This window comes from Netta rufina (genome assembly GCF_964035555.1).
Source record: "Netta rufina genome assembly, chromosome: 12".
Lineage (NCBI taxonomy): Eukaryota > Metazoa > Chordata > Aves > Anseriformes > Anatidae > Netta > Netta rufina.
In genome coordinates, this window is record NC_140135.1 from 14,412,681 (window position 1) to 14,437,146 (window position 24,466).

The 24,466-nt window shown below is 49.3% G+C and overlaps 2 protein-coding genes across 2 annotated transcripts; one reads left to right on the forward strand and one right to left on the reverse strand.

Moving 5' to 3' along the window:
- Positions 1-1,172: 1,172 nt before the first annotated feature.
- MMGT1 (membrane magnesium transporter 1) lies at positions 1,173-5,653 on the reverse strand. The gene is made up of 4 exons (XM_084294018.1): positions 5,495-5,653; positions 5,314-5,366; positions 4,395-4,498; positions 1,173-3,427 (listed from the first exon to the last, which is right to left on the reverse strand). The coding sequence occupies exons 1-4, from the start codon at positions 5,574-5,576 to the stop codon at positions 3,265-3,267; spliced, it is 402 nt and encodes a 133-aa protein (XP_084150144.1). The 5' UTR covers positions 5,577-5,653; the 3' UTR covers positions 1,173-3,264.
- SLC9A6 (solute carrier family 9 member A6) lies at positions 5,637-24,315 on the forward strand (the record flags this gene model as incomplete). Its single annotated transcript, XM_084294275.1, has 16 exons — positions 5,637-6,015; positions 9,741-9,940; positions 10,303-10,380; positions 11,020-11,096; positions 11,993-12,105; positions 12,263-12,368; positions 15,349-15,514; positions 15,725-15,821; positions 16,046-16,134; positions 16,352-16,465; positions 18,003-18,114; positions 18,358-18,511; positions 18,829-18,859; positions 20,037-20,116; positions 20,741-20,846; positions 21,039-24,315. Coding segments are annotated over 16 exons (2,178 nt in total), but the record flags the coding sequence as incomplete, so codon positions are not given.
- Positions 24,316-24,466: the final 151 nt, after the last annotated feature.

Genomic DNA, 24,466 nt, shown 5'->3' on the forward strand with positions numbered 1-24,466 from the left:
GTAAGTGCCTCGATGACTGCCAGGCTTGGAAACTAACGTGTGTAATTGAAGTTATTGGCAAAGGAGGGGCTGCAGCTCAGCCCTCGCCGACCTCTGCCCCAAAGCAGAGGCGCTGAGCCTGGTTGGGGGCTGAACTTCTCCTGCCCCCTCTAAAGAAACAAATTCCCCACTGAAAGTGATGCTGGCTGGAGAGGAGGATTGGAGAAACCAGCAAAACTAAGGCAGATCAAGCCTGCTACGTCAGCAACAAATGCAAATTATCAGCATGGTTTTTTCCTATTTAACATAGTAGAAACATCCTGCAGCCAAATCAGCTGAAGGTATGATGGCAGCAAAAGTGTGCTGGGCAGGCTTGGAAACTCTTCCTAGTTGGGCTGACCCAAGAAGCTGTTGGCACAACTTTTGGTTTGCTTTAGAAGGGCAGCTTATCTGTGAGGAGCTGCGCTGCTCACGCTTTGCAAGGTAAGCTCAGTGCACCTCTGGGGGCTGGTTAAGGTGCTCCTTTTCTAAGATGCTGGTTACTGGTTTTTACACGCTCGTCTTCAGTGCTGGATGCAGACAACCGTGGCAGCACAGCAAGTGGTTGAAGGGTGACTGCTGCTTTCTTCGTGGTGCAATCATGATGGATGCCGTAGTTAAGCAAGCTCCTTCTTTGATAACTTTCCAACATCCCCCCAAAGAAAAGCAGAACAGCCAGTGAAAAATGAGCTCGCCCAAGGCCGTGATGGTAACTATCTCCAGCCCTATGGGGTTGCTGCCAGTTTCCCCAGCAACTGTTGCAATACCCGGCCTTGCTCCAGCCTGTCCTTGTGGGTAGGCCAGGGATTATTAGCGCACGGTAGAAAAGCCTTCGCTATGGTTAAATGGAAGGCAGAAGCCATGTCAGCACCACTAGGTATGTTGACTAAGAATTGCAAAGGCAGAGAACCCCAGGCCAGTAACATTTTCAGCCTGAGCGTCTTGTTCAGCCACTTGTAGCACGTTATTTTCATTCCCTGTACTGATCTTATCTCTAGTACCGAATGCCAGGCCAGGCGCACATTTTCATGCAGAGCTGCCACAAGGAAGGCAAGCCCGCTTGTCAATACTAGGCAGGCACTGTTCAATATGCACTCATCAGGGACCTGCTGCAGCAGGCTCCAGGTCAGAAATAAACAGACCACTCCCAAACACTTTTAGGATATCAGTTTTTATTGGACATTGCAAGATCAATAAGAAAAAATAATTTGTACAGCTCTGTGATATAACCATTGCTGCTGAAGAGTAAGGCTACCTGACACAAGAGAGACCTGATGCAGCCAACAGGGTGCTCCTAGCACGACAGTCTGAAAAAGCAATGTTTTTCACCAAGAATGACTTAGAGCTGTCACACAGCAGCACCACCCACCGTGAGCAGGTCCACACAGCCTTACCATAGCACAAATGGGGCTTCTTAGACATTACGGGTGAGCAGCCCTGCTCTAAGAGACCCTCTCCAAATGGCTCCCTGCCAACCACGGTTGTAGGATCAGTCTGGTACGGTGGTTACTGACCTCCTGCCTTGCCTCTCCCTCTCTCCACTACTTTTCTCTGCAGTTTCCTCCGGGCCTTGCAAGGACAGCTGGCTGATGTTCAGCCATTTTCTCCATGCAGCGACTGCTACCACAGCAGCCCAATTCCCCAAGGAAAGTTTTTTGTAATAGAGAGCTGACCTGACACGATTTCAGAGGCCTTTGGTGACAGCAGTTGTCAAGAGCTGATTTGTGACACCAGCTAGGAGGAGGGAACCAGAACACTTCAGGTTTCAGCTGGCAGAGTAACCCTTTCTAACCAAACCCAGTTGCTTAAGAGTGATTGAAGAGCAGCAGCTATGGATATTGCTCTAGCATTGGGGCACCCACTCCATAGGATGGGCAGAGCTAGAAAAAAGAGGCTTCATTTAACACAGTATTTTTGCTAAGCTTTTTGCCTGGAACGGTTCTTAGCAGTTTAAAAAAACAGATGCTAGGACAAAAGGCTGAATTTGCTCGGAGGCAGTGGGACATCCTCAGACTACGCAAAATTCTAGTTGGCCCCATCATTACCATCTCTTCTGCTATAGCAGGTAGGTGGGAGAAGAGCGTTCCATTTCTGGACTGAAATGCCAGAGCAAGAAAAAATTTAGCATTCATTCAGCCCCTAAGTGGAGGTCAGAATTGAGAAGCCAGTAGAGCTAAGGAGCGTATCATCTGTCCTAAGACAATCAAAGACAGTCAACTTAAATCAACGCAGGGCTCAGCTGGAAAATGAAATCAATTTTAAAGGCTCTGTTGACAGAAAAGGGGCTAGTACCATGACTTGTTGTTTACCTGTACTGTACTAATGACAGTAAACAGATACAGCTGCTGGACCCTACCCCTGTAACATTTACAGAAGGGACATTTCTTATTGATACTTAAATACATCTCGTAGAAGATGACTTGGGAACTAGTATCCAGTGCCATTTTGAGGTACTAACACACCATTCAGCCATCTGAGGAACATTCCTATATGAACAACCAAACAGAACATAAATAGCGTGGGTAAACAAGCTGAGCATAGAAGATGATCTGTGTGATCCGAAGTGAGCTGCCCTCCCCACACAGCCACCAACTGTACAGCTACATCCCAGGCAACTTGGGGCAACATAGGACAGCTTAAACAGAGGAGAGCAACAAAGAAATTAGATGTGATAATGAAAAACTAAGAAAAAAAACAACAACCTTCACACAACTATTTTCCAGTATTGTTAAAAAAAAAATAAAAGCAACCTTTTGACTTCCTGTGCCTACACCATGCAGGTCTCCAAGGCATTTTAGGAACAGGAGACGCTGCCCTTTTTCTGCTGTTAAGTGATGCAGTGCCCACAGTATTTCTGAAGGAGTTCCATAAACTGTAGTGCAAGCAAACTGAGAAAATAAATAGCACTCAAACATTCCCTCTTATCAAAGAACAGTAACCACAGTAAAAACTAGCTTGTTTTTTGTTTATCTGAAGTTAGGTCACCTGCAACTCTTTTTTTTAATATATGAAAATTTGAAGATGTGTTTCACAGCATAATTGTAGAATAATTTACACTGCATTGCCAATTCACAATTCATTTCCATTAACAGTGTACAAAGAAGGTCCTTAGTTTATATATATATACTTTATAAAGTCTGGAAGATCAATATAAATACTGCTCCAGAAATTAAAAAAAGTGTTTACATCCCCGACTTGAATATTACATCCCAGTGTCCTGTATTATTATTATACTCTGTAAAAGTCTTAGCGGCGCAGAGGTTCAAGTTTTCGAAATTTCAGTGACGAGCTGGATGACAAAGCATCTTGGTTTGAAGAAGAATTCACTGTGTCTGGGGACTGGAACAATACTCTACCGCGATGATTAAATACATAAAATGATGGATGGTTCCTTAATGTGTCAAACGTCCTTCAAAATAAAGGTAAAAAGTCAACGTTAATACTACTTCAGAATAGGGGCTTGGAAAGAGTCAGTCTAGGGTATACCAGCTTTTACGTATGCAGAAATACAAGTTTTGAATCCAAAGCTTAGGGAGAGATGCTCACTTTGTAAGTCTCCTAAACCAAGTCACAGAAGAGATACAAAGCCAAGATGCCTGACAAATACTGACTGCTCAATACACAGAAGCTGCCCCATGCTGCAGACAAACTTTCCTTTCCTTCCCTGAGCTTAAGGGCAGCTCTGAGAATTACTAACTACATACACACCAAACGTGACGGCCTTATTTCAGACATCACTTGTGTTAATAACTTGACACTGTCAGCTTCCCAGCCCTTTCCACGCCTGAAGCTAAGGGTTTTAGGTAAGCACTAAATACAGCGATGCCAACTTGTTCAGTTTCCATATTTTCCTAGGCTTTTGGGAATGGCCAGAAGGATTACCTCTACCAACCCCACTTCATATCCTTTCCAAAATCTCAATTCAAAATTCTTTATTTTCTTAAAATCTTTCAGGCATCTGACATTTTGCCTTGACTGAGACTGTGAGATTCCAATAGTTCAGGCTCTTGTGAAGAAGCAATGTGCAACAGAGGGTGAGCCAGGCGTACTGCCCTGAGATCTGAGACCATCTCGTGACAGCAGTTTGTGACTGCTAAGCTCTTACTTCCTAGGCAAACATTTAATTCCTCTACTAAATTTGCTCAGCAGGATTTTGGATGGGGAAAAGCAAAAAGTTTATTTAATTTCTTCCGGTTATCTAACTCTGTCTTATGTCCCACACATTGTTGGCTTTCCCAGATGTGACTGTTCCTGTGTTACGTCTACAACACGCGTAGAAGAGCTGAGCTAAAGAGAGACCTGCTATTGTGCAGACGTGCTGTTTGCATAGAGCGTAACGGATACATGTGTTTATGAAGAGAAGAAATAAAACATACTTATTTTTTAGTTCTGAAGTGGCATCCATATCTTTAAATTCTCCTGCGATATGTACTATCCCATAGCAGGTAACTGCAAAGGCTAGCAGAGTCTGAAGAACTATCTGTAGGAGAGGAGAACAATGCAACATACAGATTACTAAATATAATTACTTTTTTAAAAAATAATCTCATCTGTCAAACAGCATCTCTTTCACTCTTTATCCAGTGACAGAAAGTGCTTTACAGAGGTGGGCAGTTCAACAGCAGGGAAAGTGAGGCATGGAAAGATGGCACCATGAGATGGTGGCAGAGCCAAGAGCTCCTGGCACCGGGCAGACAGGCTGTACTACGGGCACTGCATCGATCCACACAGCTCCTCACCGCGATCGGGGGGACAGCACACCCTGCTCTTGCGCACTTTAGGATCTAATACTCGTTCTGAGAAAGGGGTCAGCGGCCAGCCTGTGCTGCGCAGAGGTGACAGCTGCTGCTCTGTCCAAACGTCCTGGTTATGGTGGGTGTTTCACCTCCTTAACTTTCAGATTAAGCAAAAACACGATGGATAATAATTGAAGTGGAATTAAACCACCACAAAAAAAAAAAAAAAAAAAAAGAAAAAAAAAAAGAAAGCAAGAAACCCTTGCAGAAGCAGGTTGTGCTGGGCTCAAACGGGCGCACAGCCACGCCGGATAAACAAATGTCAGGCAGCAGAAGCCAGAGGGAGGAGGATGTTTATGCTGCAGGGGGTGAGGAAGGAGCCGTGCTCGGGGCTTGGGGCGAGATGTCCCCGGGTGGTGCTGGGGAAGGGGCTGGAGGCCTGGCCCTGCCCTGTGCTGGCTCTGACGGGGGCAGCCGGGCTCTGTGGGCCGGGGGCAGCTCGGGCCGAGCCGCCTCATCCCCTCCCGTCCCCACACCGCCTCCGCGGCCCCACACTCACGTCGATGGGCAGCGTCTCGTCCTCCTTCTCCGTCAGCCTCATGTAGGAGCGATCTGCGGGAGACAAGCGCACGGCTGCGGACGGCCCCAAGCGCCCCCGATGCCGGGCACCGGGCCCCGCTTCCCCCCCAAATCCCCTCCCTCCAACACCTCCCGGTGCCCTCCCCGCCGCCCTCACTCACGCTGCGCCGCCGAGAAGGCGGCGTGAGCCAGGGCGAAGAGCCCGAGCCCCACCAGCCCCTTCCACAGCGAGGCCGCCGCCATCCCGGCCGCCCTGCCCGCCCTGCCCGCCGCCGAGGCGCCGCCTGATGGCGTCAGGGGGCCGGCAGCGGCACCGGGGACGGGGCCGGCACCGGGAGGCGGCGGCGCCTGCGCCCAGCGCCGCTTCCTGGTGGCGGCGGAGCCGGGGCCGGGGCCGGGGCGATGGCGGGGCCGCGGCGGGGCCCGGGGCTGAGCCCGGTGCCGGTGCTGGCGGTGGGGCTGTGGGCACGGGTGGGGGTGGCGGCAGCGGGCGGCGAGGTTCGTCCCGGGGCGCTGGAGGAGGAGATCGTGTCCGAGAAGGCGGCGGAGGAGAGCCACCGGCAGGACAGCGCCAACCTGCTGGTCTTCATCCTGCTGCTCACCCTCACCATCCTCACCATCTGGCTCTTCAAGCACCGCCGCGCCCGCTTCCTCCACGAGACCGGGCTCGCCATGATCTACGGTGAGGGCTCGGAAGGGGCCGGGGGGTCCCCTGAGCTCCTTTTGGGGCTCCCGGTCCCTCCTCCCACCCTGCGAGGTGCTCGTGTTGCCCCGCAGCGGGGCTGTGGATCGAGGGTTGGGTTTTAATGCTGGGCTGCTGTCGCCTGAGGTGCTCGGGAGTGGCCTCCCGAGGTGCCCTGGCCATGGCCAGCAGATAACGCACGGGGCTCGCCCAGGGTCACCCTTGGAGTTCGACCAGAGCAGGGCTGGGAGTTGTGCTGGGGGAATGATTAACGTGGCCACAGACGCCTATCGAGGCGAGATCAATGGAGTATGGGGTTGACAAGGTGTTTTCTGCAGTCCCCATCTCTTCTTGCTTTCTTCTCTCCCCCAGTCTGGTCGCAGGTGATGTGCCACCAAGCTCGGTGGGAGCAGAAACGAGGCTGAGCTCCCCACGCAGCGGAAAGCTCGGCTCTGAAGGCTGCGGCTTGGTGCGTTTGGGCCCTTGGCTTTTGTCATCCTAACTCTCAGTTAATTGGAGGCGGCTTTCAGAACGAAGGGGTGGAGAAGCTTGCTGCAGCCCGGGGGCACAAAATATAACCAAAATACTGGGCTGCGTGTACAAATTCCTGCAAGCCCTCGGTGAGGCTGCTGCACTTGTCTTCCCCTTGTTGTCCCTTGCCCATGTGAGCGCCCCTCTTGGTCCCAGAGCCCAGCCCGTGACATTTCGGTCTCCCGATGATCCCTAAAACACATCTTTTCCGTCTGCTCTTTTGCAGACTGCACTGAGGGAATTGCTGGCAAAATAAGGAACCTCACCCGCCTGGTCAGGCGGAAAACCCTGACTTTTTCTCTGCTGTCAAGGCTTTTGGCATCGCCCTCTCAGGTCAGGCAGCCACCATAGGCAGAGGGATGTGTTAGTTCCCAGAGGTTGGCGAGAGCTCTTGTTTTACAGCAGCAGCCTGCAAGCCGCCGGGAGCAAAGCAAGTGCGACTTCTGCTTTGCCATGCCTGGTCCCCTCTGATGCTCTCAGCCCAGGGGAAGTCGGTGGAAAATGTGGAAGTGCTGCAGCAGGCAGCCTGCAAAACAAACCTTTACATCTGGGCAAAGAAGCAATTGGTAAAAGCTCGTCCTTTTTCTAATTAAAGAAACCTCAGCAACTAAGTCAAAACTTCTGCATCTCTTCCTGCTGAAATCCATCAGGGTTTCCACGGAGTCTGTGCTTTTACCCCAAGTTACCAGCTGTTGCTTCGGGTGGCATTTTACCTTACAAATTACACTGTTGGCTCAGAGCTGTTGTTCAAGAGCCGGAGTTGTTTCAGAGTGATAGGCAATACGTGTTCAGCAGCCCCTGGGCTTCATTTCAGTGTTTAAAATTAGGTTCCCATACCCTGGGTACTCAACATTTAGGACAATTAAATGAGCAGTCTTGTTTCATTTCTTCCCGGAGTCTGGTGGTGGATGTGGCAGGAGCTTCTCTAGAAGTTTAGTTTCCTTGTAGTGGTTCCCGGTTGGCCCCTGGGTTGCAGACATCCCGATTGTCTGCTGGCCTGATGCTTTCAGGTGCTCGCTGTGTTTTTCTTCCCTTTTGGTGTCCGGATTAATGCTTGCCTGGGGGTTCCTGCGTGCTGCCATTGTTAAGTGCCTGGATGGTAATATAGTAGTCTTCATTTTAAATCTTAGCTCAGAAGCGTTCCGTAGCACCAAAAAAAAAAAAAAAGCCCATGGGTTTTTGTTCTTTGGGATAAATGCAATGAAAATAATCTTCTGCGCTTTGCATAGAAGAACTCGGTTAATTTTCCAGCTTTGCCTTTAGCTCCTCACTCCTTGCAGCTTTCAGCTGTCAGCTTCCCGGTGTCAGGTTCCCCCGCTCAGCTCCCTCCCAGGGCTCACTTTTGTAAAACTTTTGGCAGCAAAACCATTTTGATACCGGTGGGGCGGCTCACGGCTTGCAGCTAGGGCAGCCCTCCGAGTGCCAGGAGCGTTCCAACCACTTCCTAAGAGGCCGTCAGCAACAAGAGGACGTACTCCAGCTCTGGCCTTGGTCCCGTTAGCACAGGACTGGTTTGGGGGGCTGAAAAACCCTGCCAGCAGCTCGGGTGTGTGCCAGGTGCTGCCAGCCAGCTCCCTGATGCGGGAGGTGCGTGGGGAAGGTCGGTGCGAGGCCCACGGTCGGGCTGTTTCTACACCAGAGCTCTTGGCTTTGGGCACGGCACCCTGCAGCTTTCCCTCCAGGTGATTCTGGTTTTGTCTCAACATTAGGAACTGATGGTGCGAGGCTGGCTTGGACTGGGTGCCTGAGCGCTCTGCGTGCTCGTGGATGTGGTTGTGCACACAGATGTCTCTTCCCACCCAGCTCTGTTTCGTGCAGACAGCTCTGCGTGTGCTGCAGGGCAAGACAAACTTTAGCAGCCCCAAGCCCAGTGGTCTCGGCGGTTATTGCAGGTTTGCCCGTCCCCTTTCCCTTCTCCCATTGCTGGAAATTCAGCTCTGGCCGGAGCACGGCTGGCACGCGGGGCCGGGAACAGCTGCGTGGGGCGGCGAGACGGCGAGGCCGACCACGGCTGCTATCAGATGTAGCCCTGCTGTGGGACAAGGATTAAGAGCCAGGAGGTGGGTGAGTCAGGATCCCTTCTAAATTTCCAACCACAACCAAAGCCTCTCCCTCCTTCCTCCTTGCCGGGCATCTCATTTCAAAGCGGTGAGCCCCGGCGTTGAAAGGTGTCTCGGAGTGGGTTTCCAGCTGAGAAAAGACAGGCAGCTGCTGCAGGAGGTTTCTGACTCTTCCCTAAAGCTCCAAAATCAACTTTTTTTTGAAAGGGGTAGCTCTAGAAGGCTGTAGGAACAGCGTTGCAAGGGTAAGAGGTTTCTGCTTTTTTGGGGCTGTGACTTTATGCTGTGCTCTCACTGCAACTGTTTTCAGCTTCTTCATAGTCCTAAGCAGATGTAAGGACCCTCTGAAGCTCACTTTATCCCAGTGAAGAGCTTTGGTCGTCTCCCATAGAATCTCAGAGCTCATTCATCATCTTCTGGGTGTTCTGTGCTGCACATCACATCCCCTGGCAGGGGAGGTGGGGGCTTTTCTTCTGGCAGTCAGCAAAATAAGCAAATGTCATCCTGGAAAGGTGCTGTCAAGGGAAGAGCAGGTGAAAGCCTGGTGGCACGTGGGGACTGGCTGCAGGAGGTGCTGGGTGAGTCCCATGGTCTCCATCCCTGCTGCTGCAGAGCTTGTGCCCATTCTCTGCTCCTGTAGGACTGTGATGGGGAAGGAGTTTGGTGTTGGTCTGGGTTGTGCCCTGCCCCTAGGAAAACGCAGAGCGAGATTTTAATTAATGCAGCAGTGAAGAGCCTGAGCATCCTCGGAGGCAAATAGAGTAGCCTTCGGAGTGTTGCGGTCTCCACATGTTTGCAAGCTTTTTCATAAACATATGGTTCAGAAATGGGATTAAGTGACCCAAAAAAAAAATCAGAAAACCAGCAGAAAAGTGACCTAAAACCATCTCTGCTGTGCTGGCCAATGCCTGAGTGCATCTCTTCTCCCCAGCTTGAGACAGCATCGTATGAAGGATGCTCACCGTCCTCAAAGCATTCATGAGTTGCTGGTACCTTTTTAACCCCTACCAAAAGCAAAGGTTTCGTGCATTTCTGTACTGGCGACACGTGATCTTGTCAGGTTTCCAGCTGCAGATGCTCACGGTGACCACCCCAGCAGTTTGCTCGTCTCACCCCGCATCCCTCTCTCCCCAGGCGTCCTGGTTGGTGTGGTGCTGCGCTACGGCATCCACGTCCCCAGCGATGTGAACAACGTGACGCTGAGCTGCCAGGTGCAGACCAGTCCGGCCACGCTGCTGGTGAACGTCAGCGGGAAGTTCTACGAGTACACCCTGAAGGGGGAAATCAGCGCCCAGGAGCTCAACAATGTCCAGGATAATGAGATGCTGAGAAAGGTAAGGGAGCGATTTTGTGGTGAGGGACGCTCCGTGAGGTGCATGCTAATGCAGAAATCCTGTATCTGCTGCATTGTGATTTTTTTTTTTATTGCATTTTTATGTTTTTACTTTGGTCCCATAAATTGTAAGCTGAATACACAACGTAATGAAGCTCTAGGTTCAGCTGATCGTAACGTGAGCTGTTTAAACTCTGGGTTGTGCGTCTGAAAGAGCCCTGATTCCTCCATGCTCGCCTAACAGCCCTTCATCTGGTGGGAGTACAGGGTATTTCTTATGTCATTCTTTGTGTTTTGTCCTGTAAAATCTTAACAAACCGATTAACTGTTTTTTTTTTTTTTTTTTTTTAAATTTATTTACAGGTGACTTTTGATCCTGAGGTGTTTTTCAACATATTGCTTCCTCCAATTATATTTTATGCAGGCTACAGCTTAAAAAGGGTACGTGCCTTTACAGTGCCTACACTTTCAGTTCCTCTGCCCCCAGAGCATTTTTAATACTTGAGAGTGTTTTAATGCTTGCTCAGCAGCAGGCCAAGGCTGCAGAATTGGGTACGGTGTTCCCAGTACACGCAGGATGGTAGGAGTGCCCCTGTAGGTCTCACCCATCCCTTATCCCAGGAAGGGTCAGCAACTGTGACCATTTCCAGCATGGGTTTGTGCAGAGGTATTTTAGGCCAGCTGAGCCATCTGGAATGCTGAAACACTTCAGAAGGTGGGAAGGTTTTAGGAAGCAGCAGCTCTTTGAAGTACTGATTTGGAGGGAAAGGAAAATGATCCTGTTTGTCTCTGGGAGAAGGAAGGAGGTCCTGTGCTGTGTTAGGAATTAGTCCCCAGGACTCGGAGCTGCACCTTGTTCAATACACCAGTACAGGAAAATGATGTTTATTAGTGCTGCATTTGCTGTGCTGTTCTGGCTGCATGTGCCATTGTGTGAGGCATTATTCAGCCAAGCTTACACAGCTCGCAGTGTTCAAGCCAGGCACAAGTTGCTGTGGGTGCTGTGCAGGTACCTATCTGTTGGCACGGCTTGAAATAAATAGTAAAGTGTAATTCAGATTTTTTTTTTTTTCCTTCTAGAGGCACTTCTTCAGAAACTTGGGATCAATCCTGGCCTACGCTTTTCTTGGCACTGCGATTTCCTGCCTGATGATCGGGTGAGAGGTTGTGGCCAGACGGGCTTTTTGGCAGGGCTGTGTGTGGACACAGAGCTCTGTCCTGCAGCGAGGGCCAGGGGGGCTCCCCGGGCTACTCAGCAGGGCAGCTAACGTTGCTTTTGCTGGCCGCACAGCGTGCCTGCTGCCTCGTTGCACAGTGCTTTCCTGTATCCCGTACAGGCTGCTTATACGCACGGCAAGGCAAGTTCTGCAGATCCCTGAGAATAAACAGGCACTGACTTGAAATTATTGAAAGCGGAGCCCAAACAAGTGTGAGACACACGAGTAGAGGGCAGGATCGTAAATGCATGTCCTGTCCTTACTTGCTGGAAGCAGATGCCTAGCAAACACAGATTGTGTTTCAAATTATTTATCTGTGTGCACAGAGGGAGCTAGATAATTCCCGTTCTGAATAGCAACGTGCAGGCTTGCGTAGGGTGTTTTCCACTGGAGATCCAGGGGGATTCAAGCAAACTCAGCGCCTGCATTATCTGCTCCTAGCTGCAAGTTTAGGACATCTGAAAGTCAGGCCAACTGAAAAGGCAATTCCATTGAAACGTGTTAACATCAAGCATTGTGAAGCAATTGCAAGGTCATTGTCATGGTCTGTCCCACAAGCTGCTGCTTTTTTTTGTCCGTGTTGTGCTGGCAGAGGAGCAGTCGTGGTACCAGCTCCTCCCCAGCACCGTGCTTTGCTCCTGTGCTGTCAGTGCTTTGAATTTCACGGTCCTGCTCTCTGGTCTGAAACCCTGGTGTTTCACCAGGCTCAGCTCATGCAATGCAACTTCTCAGGGTATTCTTCTCCTATGTTTGGACAACTTTAGGGGTTAAATTGGCAGATCCTGGGGAACTCCTTACACTGCAGGTACGAGTTGTTGTCTCTTCTGCTTCCACAGCTCCGTCATGTACGGCTGTGTGGCGCTGATGAAGGTCACTGGGCAGCTTGGGGGAGACTTCTACTTCACTGACTGCCTCCTCTTTGGTGCCATCGTATCAGCTACTGACCCAGGTATGTTAGATGTTTTTTTTTTTCCCTTGTTTTACCTACATTTGATGAAGAGGGGAAGAAAGGAAGGAAGGCAGCTTTCTAAAAGGGATGTTTTGTCTTTGATTACACCACAATAACGGCACCTTCTTGAATGTCTCTCTATTTTTCTATTTGTCAGTGACTGTTCTTGCCATATTCCATGAACTCCAGGTTGATGTTGAGCTGTATGCCCTTCTCTTTGGCGAAAGCGTTCTCAATGATGCCGTTGCCATAGTGCTGTCTTCGTAAGTGTGTTCTGTTTTTATTTTTAATTGTTATGTATGTTCTGTGTCGGGCATTGGGGGGAGCCACCTGGCCTTGCTCCTGTAAAAATAGAAGCACTGGTGTTGGCCAGAGCAGATTTCCCTATTAAGTGTCCCCAGAAGCTGTAGTGACCTTCTGATCAGCCTCCTCCTTGAAGACCACTGTTTGGGAGCATGGATTGTAGCTACAGCTTCCTGTTGCATGATGGATAGCTGTGCTTTTCTTTTATGGCCTGTTGACCCAGCCAGAAGGAAGTTTTCATGTCTCTCTGCAATGTGAAAAGCACCACGTCTGCTTTTCAGCCACAGGATCCTACCGAAACCCCTCGCTGATGGCTTTGCTCCTACCTGCCTGCCTTCCCATCCACAAGTACCCCGCTTTTATTTTGGTGGAGACAGTTGGTAAAGCAGCTGTCTCCTTTCTCTGCCCACTTTCTGTGCCTCAAGAAGATGGTATTTCTGGAGCTAGCATCCTGAACTGGAAAGCGGGTGCCTTTCTAAAGAGTGTTTTATAACATTCTTTAATATTTTATGTCCTCTGCACGTAGGACATATTTTATCTGCATTTCCGTTGTGTTGCCATCATGGGAGTTTGTTTGGGAATATATAGTATCTGCAGTCATGACAGGTTAACTTATAACTAAGACTAATGCAGAAAATATTTCTGGAATACTTGTCAAGCCGGCGTGCTGATTGCGTGGGTTTTACTGATGTGGAGGCAGCAAGTAACATATTGTGAGCTTCGTATCAGCACCCGCCTGAGTTGTATTTACTAAATTGAACGTTTCTAGAACTGTTTGTATTGCTCACTCTGGTTTTTATGCTGGATGTGTCACCACTGCTGCGAGAGTAAACTCTGCGCAGCCAGGTCATGTTTGAGAAGTGACACAGAGCAAGGAGGAGACGGGGGCTTGGAGCCTGCCAGGAGTCAGTGGGCTCAGCAGCAGGGCCGTGGAGTTTGTGGTGGGTCTGTGCATGCATCTGTGCCTGCACCATGTGCTCTGATCTGCCTCTTGCACTGTTTTGCTCCCAGCTTTGTAGCTCTGATTTCCTCCCTTCCTTGTTGCACGAGCTGAGTTCAGCCCCCCTCCTCTGGAATAAGATAATCTGCACCAAACCCAGCAGCCCTGAGCTGCAGCCAGCCGTTGTTTTAATGCAAGGTTTGTGTGCAGACCGGTCCAGCAGCGTGTTTAATTCTCAAGGGCTTCCAAGCAGCAAAAGAGACCCGCTGCAGCTCTTATTTGTGGTTCCCCTTTATTAAATTTAGCTTGGCACTTGCCTGTTGCATGGAAGAGGCGTAAGCGGGGAGCGGCAGGGGCAGTTCTGCTTGCACAGCTTGGTGGCTGGGAGGAGTGGATCGGAAATGTGGAGGATTTGGGGGTTTTGGGGGAACACCTGGACTGGCGTGGGTGGGTGCCAGCATTGCCCTGGGGTGAAGAGGGGCCCCAGCTGTGTCCAGCCAAGCACAGGGGTTTGGTGTTGGGAGGAAGCAACACACACAAAGCCGTGGGCTTTGCCACTCCCCATCCTGTGAGGAGGTGCTTTCCGGTGGGGTTAGTGGCAGGGAACCTGATTCAGGATTTGGCCGTGTAAAGAGGAATCGAACCCAGAACCAAAAGCAGCGAGCAGTGCGGGGCCAGGCTGCAGCTTGTGGCCCCAGGGTTCCTACTTGCTCCTCCCCATTTAGTTTCTCCCTCTTGAGTTTCTTATTAGCCGGGCAAAAAGCAAAACCAGAAGGAAGGCTGCAATAAGTTAAAGTGCACAACTGACATCCATCCACACAGTCAGTTATGGAGGGGAAATGAAACTTTGGATTGAAAACCAAACGAACACAAAACAACAAAACCCCAGACTGAGACCACGTTGGCGAATGGGAAGTAGGAGATGGAACTGACAAAAGAACTTAAATCTCAGGGAGAAGTCTGAGGGCTGTGGCATAAAAGACAATGGAGAAAAAATACAATTTATTACAAGCAGGGAAGTTTAGCAAGGGAAGTGACCCGTTACGTGTTGGCAAGGGTAGGGTTATCACTCATGTTGCAGAAGAATGTTGGTCTGTTATTAGGGAGGAAAGTGGCAGGATGTGTTCGTGAGACGGTAACTTTCCGTTCCAGCATAACTCAGGAGGTTAAACAGAAACGGCAGCTAGTTAAAGTTCAAGCCTGAGAGGTTTAACAGAGCCAGCTGAGGGACTGCTGACAAGGAAGTTAATGTTCTCAGCAAGTTTACATCAAAGAAAGCTAACAAGGAGTCAATATTAACACAGGATTGTGGAGATGGATAGGGGCCCGCCTGTATCGAGGCCTTTCTGGGTACCTGCTCAGGGGTTCGGAGGGAGCACGTTCAGCACAGGCCGGGGGACACCAGCGTGGCTGGCTGATCCACCAACCATGGAAAATCTTCTTGGTTTTCTTGTCAAAAAGAAACATTAAGGTTTGGTGGATGAAGACAGCAGCGCTGCTGTTGTGAACTGGCACTGTGCCGTTTGCCTCGCTGCCCTGCAAGATTTCCCCTCAGAACCCAGAGCAGTGCAAAAGGAAGGTAGCACACGTTAAACGCAGTAAAACTGAGGAACTTGCAGTTCTCCAGGGGATATTCACATCAGGTGGCGTCAGCAGAGAAGTGTAGGCTGCCTGCTTGGATGCATTGTGCTCCCAGAGTGCCTGGCTTTCCAGAGTCCTGATGCCAAGCCCCCAAAATGCCATCGTAAATGAAGAACTGTTGCCTGGCAAACTCATTTGTAGGGGATCGTGCAAGAGATGGGTTTTAGTCTGATGCTTTATAGCATCTGGAAGGAGCAAATGCAGAGCCTTGCCTAGGCTGGTTGAGCTCAGGGTTTCTCACGCTCAGGGTTTGCAGCACTAGTAGCACCTTGCAAAGCTCACACAGCACTGTGAAAATCTCCCTCTCCCCAGACTAAGGAGTGTTTTGCTCCCATGTGTGCTTTTTCTCCCTCTTTCAGTTCAATTGTTGCGTACCAGCCAGCGGGCGACAACAGCCACACGTTTGATGTCACAGCGATGTTCAAGTCTATTGGGATCTTCCTGGGGATATTCAGTGGGTCTTTTGCAATGGGAGCAGCTACTGGAGTTGTGACAGCTTTAATATCCTTTTTGTTGTTTTTCCAAGTGTTTACATAACAGCTTCTTCTTTTGCTATGCGGCATTTCTGCCAGACCCAGTGTTTCATGATTTTATGCCTAAATTAACGAGAGGCAATGCCACAGCCTTTTTAGGGGCAGGCTGTGCAGTACTGCTATGACACACAGCAGGATTAGACGTTCCCTCAGCCTGCAGTTTCTCTCCAAGTTGTCCTTAACAATCTGCAACGTCACCAAGTTCACCAAACTGCGGGAGTTCCCCTTGCTGGAGACTGGCTTGTTCTTCCTGATGTCCTGGAGCACGTTCCTGCTGGCTGAGGCGTGTGGCTTTACAGGCAAGCTCCAGCACTGCCCTGCATTTGAATGGAAATCTGCAGGGATGATGGTGCTATTGAATTTTGCTTCTCTAAGTATTGGCTGCAGATGGGACTGACCCTCTGCTTCTAGAAGTTCAGTTATCTGGGGGTTTGGGGTTATTGTGTCAAAAACCCTACAGTGCTGGGTGCAGCTCTGCTCCCTTTTCGTGGCCACGAGTCTAACGTGATGCTTTGCTCCCCAGGTGTGGTGGCTGTACTCTTCTGTGGGATCACACAGGCTCATTATACCTATAACAACTTATCTACAGAATCCCAACACAGAACAAAGCAGGTGAGAGCACCTCAGTCCCCTTAATCCTCTCCAGAGTTGCAGTTTAGTATTCTTTTGTTCCCTCTAGCCAGAATTAGGTGCATCTGCCAGTCTACAGCTGGATTTTGCTGGAGTCGCTCCTGCAGAAGTATTCATTGTATGGTGGATGGGCTAACATGTTTTTCTTGTTAAATCTGAGTTATGTTTAATTCATTTTTAATTTGTTTTCCTCTTTCAGTTGTTCGAACTGCTGAATTTCTTGGCAGAAAACTTCATCTTCTCCTACATGGGACTTGCACTGTTCACCTTCCAGAACCACGTCTTCAACCCTACCTTTGTGGTGGGAGCTTTTGTATCCTTTGGAGTTCGTTTTGTAAAACAAGAAGAGAAAGGGAGAGCTGCCTCATTCCTAGCGTGTGTTTTTCATTCAAATGTGATTTTTTTCCCACTCAGTCTAGCTTTATTTTTAAAAGGGAGTTTCTCCTGTGTAGTGGTGCCTTTGGTTGTTTTAAGAAGATGGAGATTCTTTTCCCAGCTTTTCTGTTTTGTTTTGTTGTGTTTTCTCTGTCTTGTCAGCTTTTGAGATGCTCAGTGCTGGATGTGAACATGGTGCTGGAGCACCAAGCTTCATCCCGTGGCAGCGTGGTACAGGAGCAGCTTTGCAAATGGGGACCTGCTGATACCTCCTTGTTTCCTCTTTTCTGTGCTATTCCATTTGGCTAACCCACCAAAAAAAAACACTTCATTTTTTTCAAAATAACAGTTAGAGCTACAGTAGTTACCTCTCAATGATGAGACGAGAAGGGATTTCCCTTTCTGCTGATGCTAGCGGAGACGCTGTCAGCCCTAATACATCTCAGAAGAGTGAGGACGTGAAGGATTTTTTTGTTTTGTTTCAGAGGGATGCCAGTTCTGACGTGCGGAATTATTTTCACCCTTTGCCTGCACTGAAGCAGGTTTATACAGATAAACAAAATGTTATCTTCACCGGTGCTGATGCATGGGTTTCCAGCAGGGTTTGATGAATTTCCCTGATTAGCTTTTGCAGGGCTGCAGTAGGGTAAAGGGAGTGAAGAGCCTAGAAATGCATTTGGGTACTTAGACTGAGATTGTGTGCTGTGCCTTTTCAGTAGGAACCGGCTAGCTTGCTGATGAAATAGCTCATTCATGAGAAAGATCATGAAATACATCTCTTATGCAAATTCGTGATGTTCAGGAAAGAACATAAAAGCTGGAAGCATTTTGCATATTATTCTAGGCTGCACTGAATACTGGCTGCAAGATTATTTTTGCCATCTGGGTGCTGGTATTAAAAGACACAGCTTCAAAGATAAAAGCAATATGAAGGGGCTGCTGATTCTTGTGTCTCGCAGGCTATGAAAACAGAAAGAGTATTAGATTTTTTTTTCCTCTCAACTGCTGCTGCTTTCATTTTGCTGAATAATCTTTGGGAATGGGACCTGGCTTATAGCTTCAAGCCAAACTGTGAAGTGTGGTGTGCTGGGGAATGTCAGAGAGGTTGTGGAAGCTGTGAAACCTGGGCTTTGCAAAGTAATTCTTGTGGTGAAAAATGAGCACAGCAGGGGAGAGCATACAGTGGGAACTGGTGGTTTTTCTCTCTTGTCTAACCCGTCCTCTCATCATTTCCCTTGTTTATATGTTTGCGTTTGTCCTCTGTGATATTCCTGAATTGCAATCTGTGCTTTGCTTTGGTGAGGCAGGAGCATGCTCTTCCCACACTGCTGTAGTACTCAGAGCTGGGTTATTGTCTTTGCATCCTAGGGACTGGTGCCCGTGAAGCTCCTCGTGCTTCTGCTGGCTCAGCATGCAGAGGTGGGATACAGTGGGAGACGCAGGAAGAACAGTTTCCTTAACAAGTACAAATCCAGCTTGCTATCTTCCTAGGAAGAGCTGCCAATATTTATCCGCTATCATTTTTACTGAATTTGGGGAGGAGAAATAAGATTGGTACAAATTTACAGCATATGATGATGTTTGCTGGTACGTTGATGCATCCTGGCCTCCAAACATTCCTCACCCTGAGCGACTTCTTAGGGCAACGTCTGGAGGAGAGGCTGGGCAGGACAGGGCTCCCCGGGGCTCCCTGGTGTTCAGCCACACGGGGCAGGGGAGGCTGGGCAGTGAATATAATCTCTGATCCAGTGAATATGGGAAGCCCACAGTGAATATGGTCTCTGCTCCTGCAGGCTCACATTGCTCTTCTGCCATCCCTTCCCCTTGCAGGGCTGCGAGGAGCCATGGCGTTCGCCCTGGCCATCCGCGACACGGCCACCTATGCCCGGCAGATGATGTTCAGCACAACGCTCCTCATCGTCTTCTTCACGGTCTGGGTTTTCGGCGGGGGAACCACGGCCATGCTGTCCTGCCTGAACATCAGGTGAGGGTGGCGTGGGGCGCTCCTGGCCACCACCACCCCGCCCCGCTGCTGCGGGTCGCACGGCGCCCGCGGCTGCGTGACACGAGGCGGTGTGAGGGATGCCACCAGGTGGGCAAATGGGACCGGCTGCATGGCCCTGCAGAGCTCCTGCCTGTGCCCCGGGGCATCCCCCTGTGCAGGGGGAGCAGCTGCTGAAAGCGCTGTGCTTGCCCCAAAGGCAATGGGAAGATCCTGTCCTTCCCCAAGACATGCGGCAGGTACCTGCCTGGCATTGCCTGTGCTCACCCTGTGCTCACTGTGTGTTTTCTCCTCCACAGAGTTGGTGTGGATGCGGATCAGGAGAACGTGGTGAGTGCAGGGCTTTGCTACTTGCCATCGGATGGTCCTGGTAGGGGAATTTTGTGCTGTGCCCTTTGGCACAGGGGTTGTGTCAGGCACTGTGTGAATGCTCCTCTGTGCTCTGCTCCCTTCCAGCTGGGGGAGGAAGGCTTTTTAGCTCCTCTGGTGAAAGTTGAAGTCCATAGGAATCATCTCTTTTCTGTGCCCTCTGTAGTTATAATGAGGCTTCCTTTATTCCGTTTGAAAGAAGGCCTTCGAAGTAATGTTGCAGTGCTTAGTCAGTCCACGTTATTGCCACAGAACATTTGGTCTCTCACTGGTTTTGAAGTTAATATCAAAACATGCATGACACAGAAGCTCTCTGCCTCATCCCAGTGTCCTGTGCAGGACAGAAATGCTACTCACTGCCCCATTTTATGCAGCATCTTCAGGCTTGCTGTCACCTCTGTTGCGCCCTCCTGCTTGCTGCAAGCAGCTACGTGGCTGAGCGGGGACCACTGACCGTGGTGGGATACGTGCTGCAGCCCTGTGGCATCGGGCACCACCTGCCTGGTAGCCCCCAGCTGTGTGTTTGCAGCCTGGCAGTGCTGTGGCTGTGCCTCTAATCGATTTCAGTGTGGGGTCTGCACCTCGGAGGTTCGTTTTGTGCAGAGATGTTGATTGGGCTCTTGGAAGGAAAGTGCCAAATACAGGAGGCAGCCCGGAGCCATAAATCTGAAAGTCAAATTCCTGTGAAATATGTAATTGTATTACATACACAGTGCCCTCCAAACAGCTTTGTGTTTTTCTCCAGCTAAAAGGAAGCCACGAATGCCCATGGCACAAGATTATTTGCATATTACATCTCAAGGGTGATTTGATGGAGGCTGGACCTGCCAGGCGCTATTAAGCGTGATGTCTGGATGCAGTTGTTGGTTCTGAGGCACTTAAAACCTTGGGGCCAGAAACTCGAAGGCTCTAGCAGGAAAGCAGTTGCTCTGTGCTTGCCCTGTTTTGATGCTGCTAAATGCAGAGCCTGGTGCTGCGAGCACTGTTAGCCTGCCGCGGTGTGAGTGATGTCCTTATGCTCGCTGCAGCCCAAAGGTTTCTTCCAAAGAGGTGGTGGGAAGGCATTTTCCTACGTTCCCCTGGGTAACCCGCTCTCAGTACATTGCTCTGCCGCTGTTAACATTTTGTTTTCTCACAGGGTGTCCCGGAGAGCGAGAGGAGGAGCACAAAGGCAGAAAGCGCCTGGCTCTTCCGCATGTGGTACAACTTCGATCACAAGTATCCTTGAACTGCAGTCAGTGCCTGCCGTGACAGGTCCCCTGTGCCCGAGGGGCTCTGTTGACTCAGAGCACGACTCCCTCCCTGCTTTGCGGATGAGCCAGCATTTGCTTCCCCATCTCACAGTTGTTTCCTGACTTGCACTTCCTCGTGTCTGTGGCTGTTTCCACCTGCACTTACTGGAAGTGCTGCAGTGGCTAAGTTCAAAGCTGGTCTCTCAGGCTGGAAGGGTCTCCAAGGGTCTCCAAAGGTCTCTGGTCCCAGTTCCCCATGGCAGGAGGACAGGGAGGCAGAGGGACATTCAATTTATAGCCCTCTTGCTGGATCAGTGTCTCTCCTCCCTTTCAAAAGCTTTGTTACGAGCTGGCAGGGGAGTAATTTGCCAGGCGGAGGGTGCAGGATGACAGGACAAGTGATGCTGGAAAACCTCTTAACAGGATTGTGTCCTGGTCCACTTGTGTCCCTCTTGCTCGTGTAATTCGGTTTGCTCATCCCTTTCATTTTTGTGCTTCCAGGGTTTTGTGTTTCTTTCCTCAAGACAGTTCCTTGCTGTTGCCTCTGCATCCCACCCCTCGACTCCCCGACATTGCCGCCTTCCTTTTTCTTCCTTAACCCTCTCTGCAGCTATCTGAAGCCTCTCCTGACACACAGCGGCCCTCCTCTCACGACCACGCTCCCCGGCTGCTGCGGGCCGATTGCCCGATGCCTGACAAGTCCACAGGCATACGAAGTAAGTCCGATGCCACCTGTGGTGTCCTTTGTGTCGTGGTGTCAGTGGGGTTTGATGTGTTTACAGTTCTGTGTAGCCTTTGGGTGCTGCATCGAGCTGGGAGCCTGTGGGGAGGTCAGATGCTCAGGCTGACAAACAAACACAGCCTTTCAGGAAGGGTTAAACAGCACTTCCCTCCTGTTTGTTGCCCAGAATCAAGAGCAGCTGAAGGACGATGACTCTGACCTCATTTTGAACGATGGGGACATCAGTCTGACCTACGGGGACTCCACCGTCAACACCGATTCGGTTGCGTCCAGCGGCACGTCGCGGCGGTTCGTCGGAAACAGCTCCGAAGATGCACTCGATCGGGAGCTGGCTTTTGGGGACCATGAACTCGTGATCCGGGGAACACGCCTGGTCCTTCCCATGGACGATTCGGAGCCACCCTCAAACGTCCTGGATAGCGCAAGACATGGTCCAGCATAAGGTTGCTCGGTTTAATTGACAGTAATATTTGCATATATGATCAAGAAATGTGTACTACCTAAAGTTTAATGCATGTCTCAAAATGTCTAAGCTGTATAAATATTATTTATATGGTGTCAGAAGAATATAAATATTCTCTGCCAAGCACTTGTAAAGAACAAGCTGCGATTTTAAGTTAAAAACTGTGTTGACTGCACTGTGTAGGGTGGAACTGTTTTAGCGTAAGAGTCTTTTGCACACAGTGAGCTTCTTTAATGTGTGATTTGATGAGGGGTTTAGTTCCCAGCTGGGTAAGTAAAGGAGCTGTCTCCCTGTTCATCCTTTGAACGTGGGAGAGTGGGGTAGGGAGGTGCTGGTGAACAGTGGGAGTTGCTTTCTGTTCAGATGAGGATTGTTTTTTTGCCTCTGATCTTTGGATAGTTGCGTTTGAAATGTCAGCAGAAAGTCAGACTGCAGACTCTTGTTCGCTGTGTGGGAACCTGAACTGGGGATCCAGAGATTTTCTGCTTTTTAGTGACCGTCAGCTCTGCCCAAGCCACTGCTTTAGCAGGCTAATGTCAGACATCAGTCACGCTGCTAGCTGTGAGTGGGGGAGCCCCCAGAGTGGGATGGAGGCATGGGTCGTGCTGTAGTCACTCCTGGGAGAAGGAGCTGGTCCTGCAGAAGCTGCCCAGGGCGTGCACAGATTTTAGGGCTGAGTCTGTCTTTCAGTTGTAGCACAAGCAGCTTTGTAGAAGCAGCCATCAAATCCTGAATTGGTGACCAAATTCACATTTGGGAAGCGACCGTGTCTTTGTGCAAGTGAAGCTCCTCTGCTGAAGCCATGGATGTAGCTGAGCTGCAGTGCTGCCACTGCCCATGCTGGACCGCAGAGTCCTTGATGGCTACAGACTGACACGGTACCTCCAGGCTTCTCCAGAGGTGAGGCATTTAGCATCTAGGTAGTACTGAAGGGGAGTTGTCCATCTGTCCGTCCTCCTGTATAGTCAAAATCATTGCACTTTGTTTAATAATTCCTTAGCATTAGCATGCTGTGTGTCTGTAATACCCACCTGATCTCTCTCATGTCTCTTACCATTTAATGAACTGTGTTTGCAAGTTGATTTTATTTTATTTTTTTCCCAAGGAAGAGCACAGAACAATTTGTGATTTCACACTAGTGTTACAGGATTTACTCTGTAGCTACAGGAATGGCTAAAGGTGCAGTGAAATTGTTAACCCTGACATCCTTCTTTTCCTCCTGAAAAGGGGGGAGCACAGAAATTTACTGTATGTAATTTTATTGTCTGTTTTAGCTGCAGTTTTGCTATACAAACCTTTCAGGGTTACTGGTGCACTATAGCCTGTTCTGGAGTTAACCCACTCCGAAAGGCTTAAACAGAAGTGTTTTAAAAAGAGAATATTTGAAAAAGAGCCAGGTGAGGGTGAGCTCTCCCAGCTCCCATTAGCTTTCCTTGCAACAAACTCTGCATCTCTTAGGATCCGATCCTGAGACCGCAGAGCAGTTTCCCTACAGCTGTTTTCCCCAGCACCACCTGAGAGCTGGAGAAGACAGGAAATACCGAAAGTTTGTGTGTATATTTATAGTTGAGAAAATCGATTTTTTTTTTCATTTTCTCAGGTCTAAGTAACATTGCCTTAAATTTACGGATGTGAAACTAATTATTTTGGCAGTTTATCCCCAAGAAAATCCTTTCTTTTCCCTTCTGAACAAAAAATGTATAGGTGTTGCCATAGGTCTCCTCTAGAAGGGGGGTACGCTCTGTTTATATTTAGATAGGAAATCTTCCTTGCACCAATAAATGGCAGTCTCGCTGTTAATGTAGCTGTTGGATTAGCGCTAGCCTCTTTGTTTCCTGCTATGCAGGAATTCCATAAAGTGTGCATTTTATATGACATCTGTAACTTAACTTCACGTGTTTAAAAAAGGAAAAAAAAAAAAAAAGTAGGTACATGTTGACTTTAGGTTTACTGCATCATTTCTACATCCTTTATTTTTGTGTTTTGTTTTGCCTTTTTGAAGAGGTATGATAAATAACTACCTCTTGTTTTTTCCTGTATGGTCAGACTATGAATTCAATTTACGAAGCTGACGCTGGTGCAGCCGCCGCATCCTGCTCCCGCCGGCAGCTCCCTTGCTCCAGCTGCCAGGCTCCAGGCAGGAGAGCAGCGTGCGGGCATCGCGGGGCTCCAGCCCAGGCAATCCCAACCGAGGTGCAAGCTTGCAGCCGAGCGCTGCGTGATGGCCACAGCCTAAGGTCTCCCCATAGCCTTAGCGGCATTCCTCTTTCTCTGACCCTCCCAGTTGAATAATGTGTCCACGTCCTGAAAGTTTGCCAGCACGTTACCAAAAGCCTCGGCTTTTGATGCCAGTTCAATTAGTATATTTAAGAAAAAACAGTTAACAAGAGATGATTTTATGGGGTACCTGTGAACTCTGCTATGATCCATACGTCATATAAGCAGGACTATTTCAAGTAGTGTTGGTGAAAGAATGAATGTACGCTGCAGTTCGTGAGCATTTTAATAAATGACTCAGATTCATCCTCAGCTGATTACTTTCTCTGTTCTGCTGCAGCAGAGAACACATGATTGCCTGGGTTTCAGATGCAGAGCCCTGATGGTTTGTATGCTGCAGTTGGTTTTAAGGGTTACTGTAGAGAATCAGGCCCTTGAGACCCTTTGCCAAGTAGATAGGACGGCCCCAAGGAGGCAGTTTACAGCTCACATGGAGATTTAGAGAAGGTGCCCTCCTTCTGTAAATTGAATTTTCATGGTTTTTGCACATGAAAAAGCATTGTAGGTAAAGTTATGGTTTGTACTAGTACTGTCAATTTGTGTGGTAATGGCATTAACCCTGTAGTTGTGGTGTTTGTGCAGCTGATCTGTGATAGCTGATGATCACTATTGGACCTTCTGTTTACACTGACTAAATCCTTTACTGTTGCGTTGTACTGTGAAAGAAGGATTATGGGCCTATAAAAGATTTTTTTTTCTGGAATTGTGTGTACTGTTTCATTAATTCACATGGAAATAAATCTGTAGCAAAGTGAAGACGTGCTGCTTTACATTCTTGGACTGCTTTGCTCACGGCTGTTGGCAGCCAGGGAAGGCAGCAGCTGCTGACCCCACGCTCATCCATGGACAGCAAA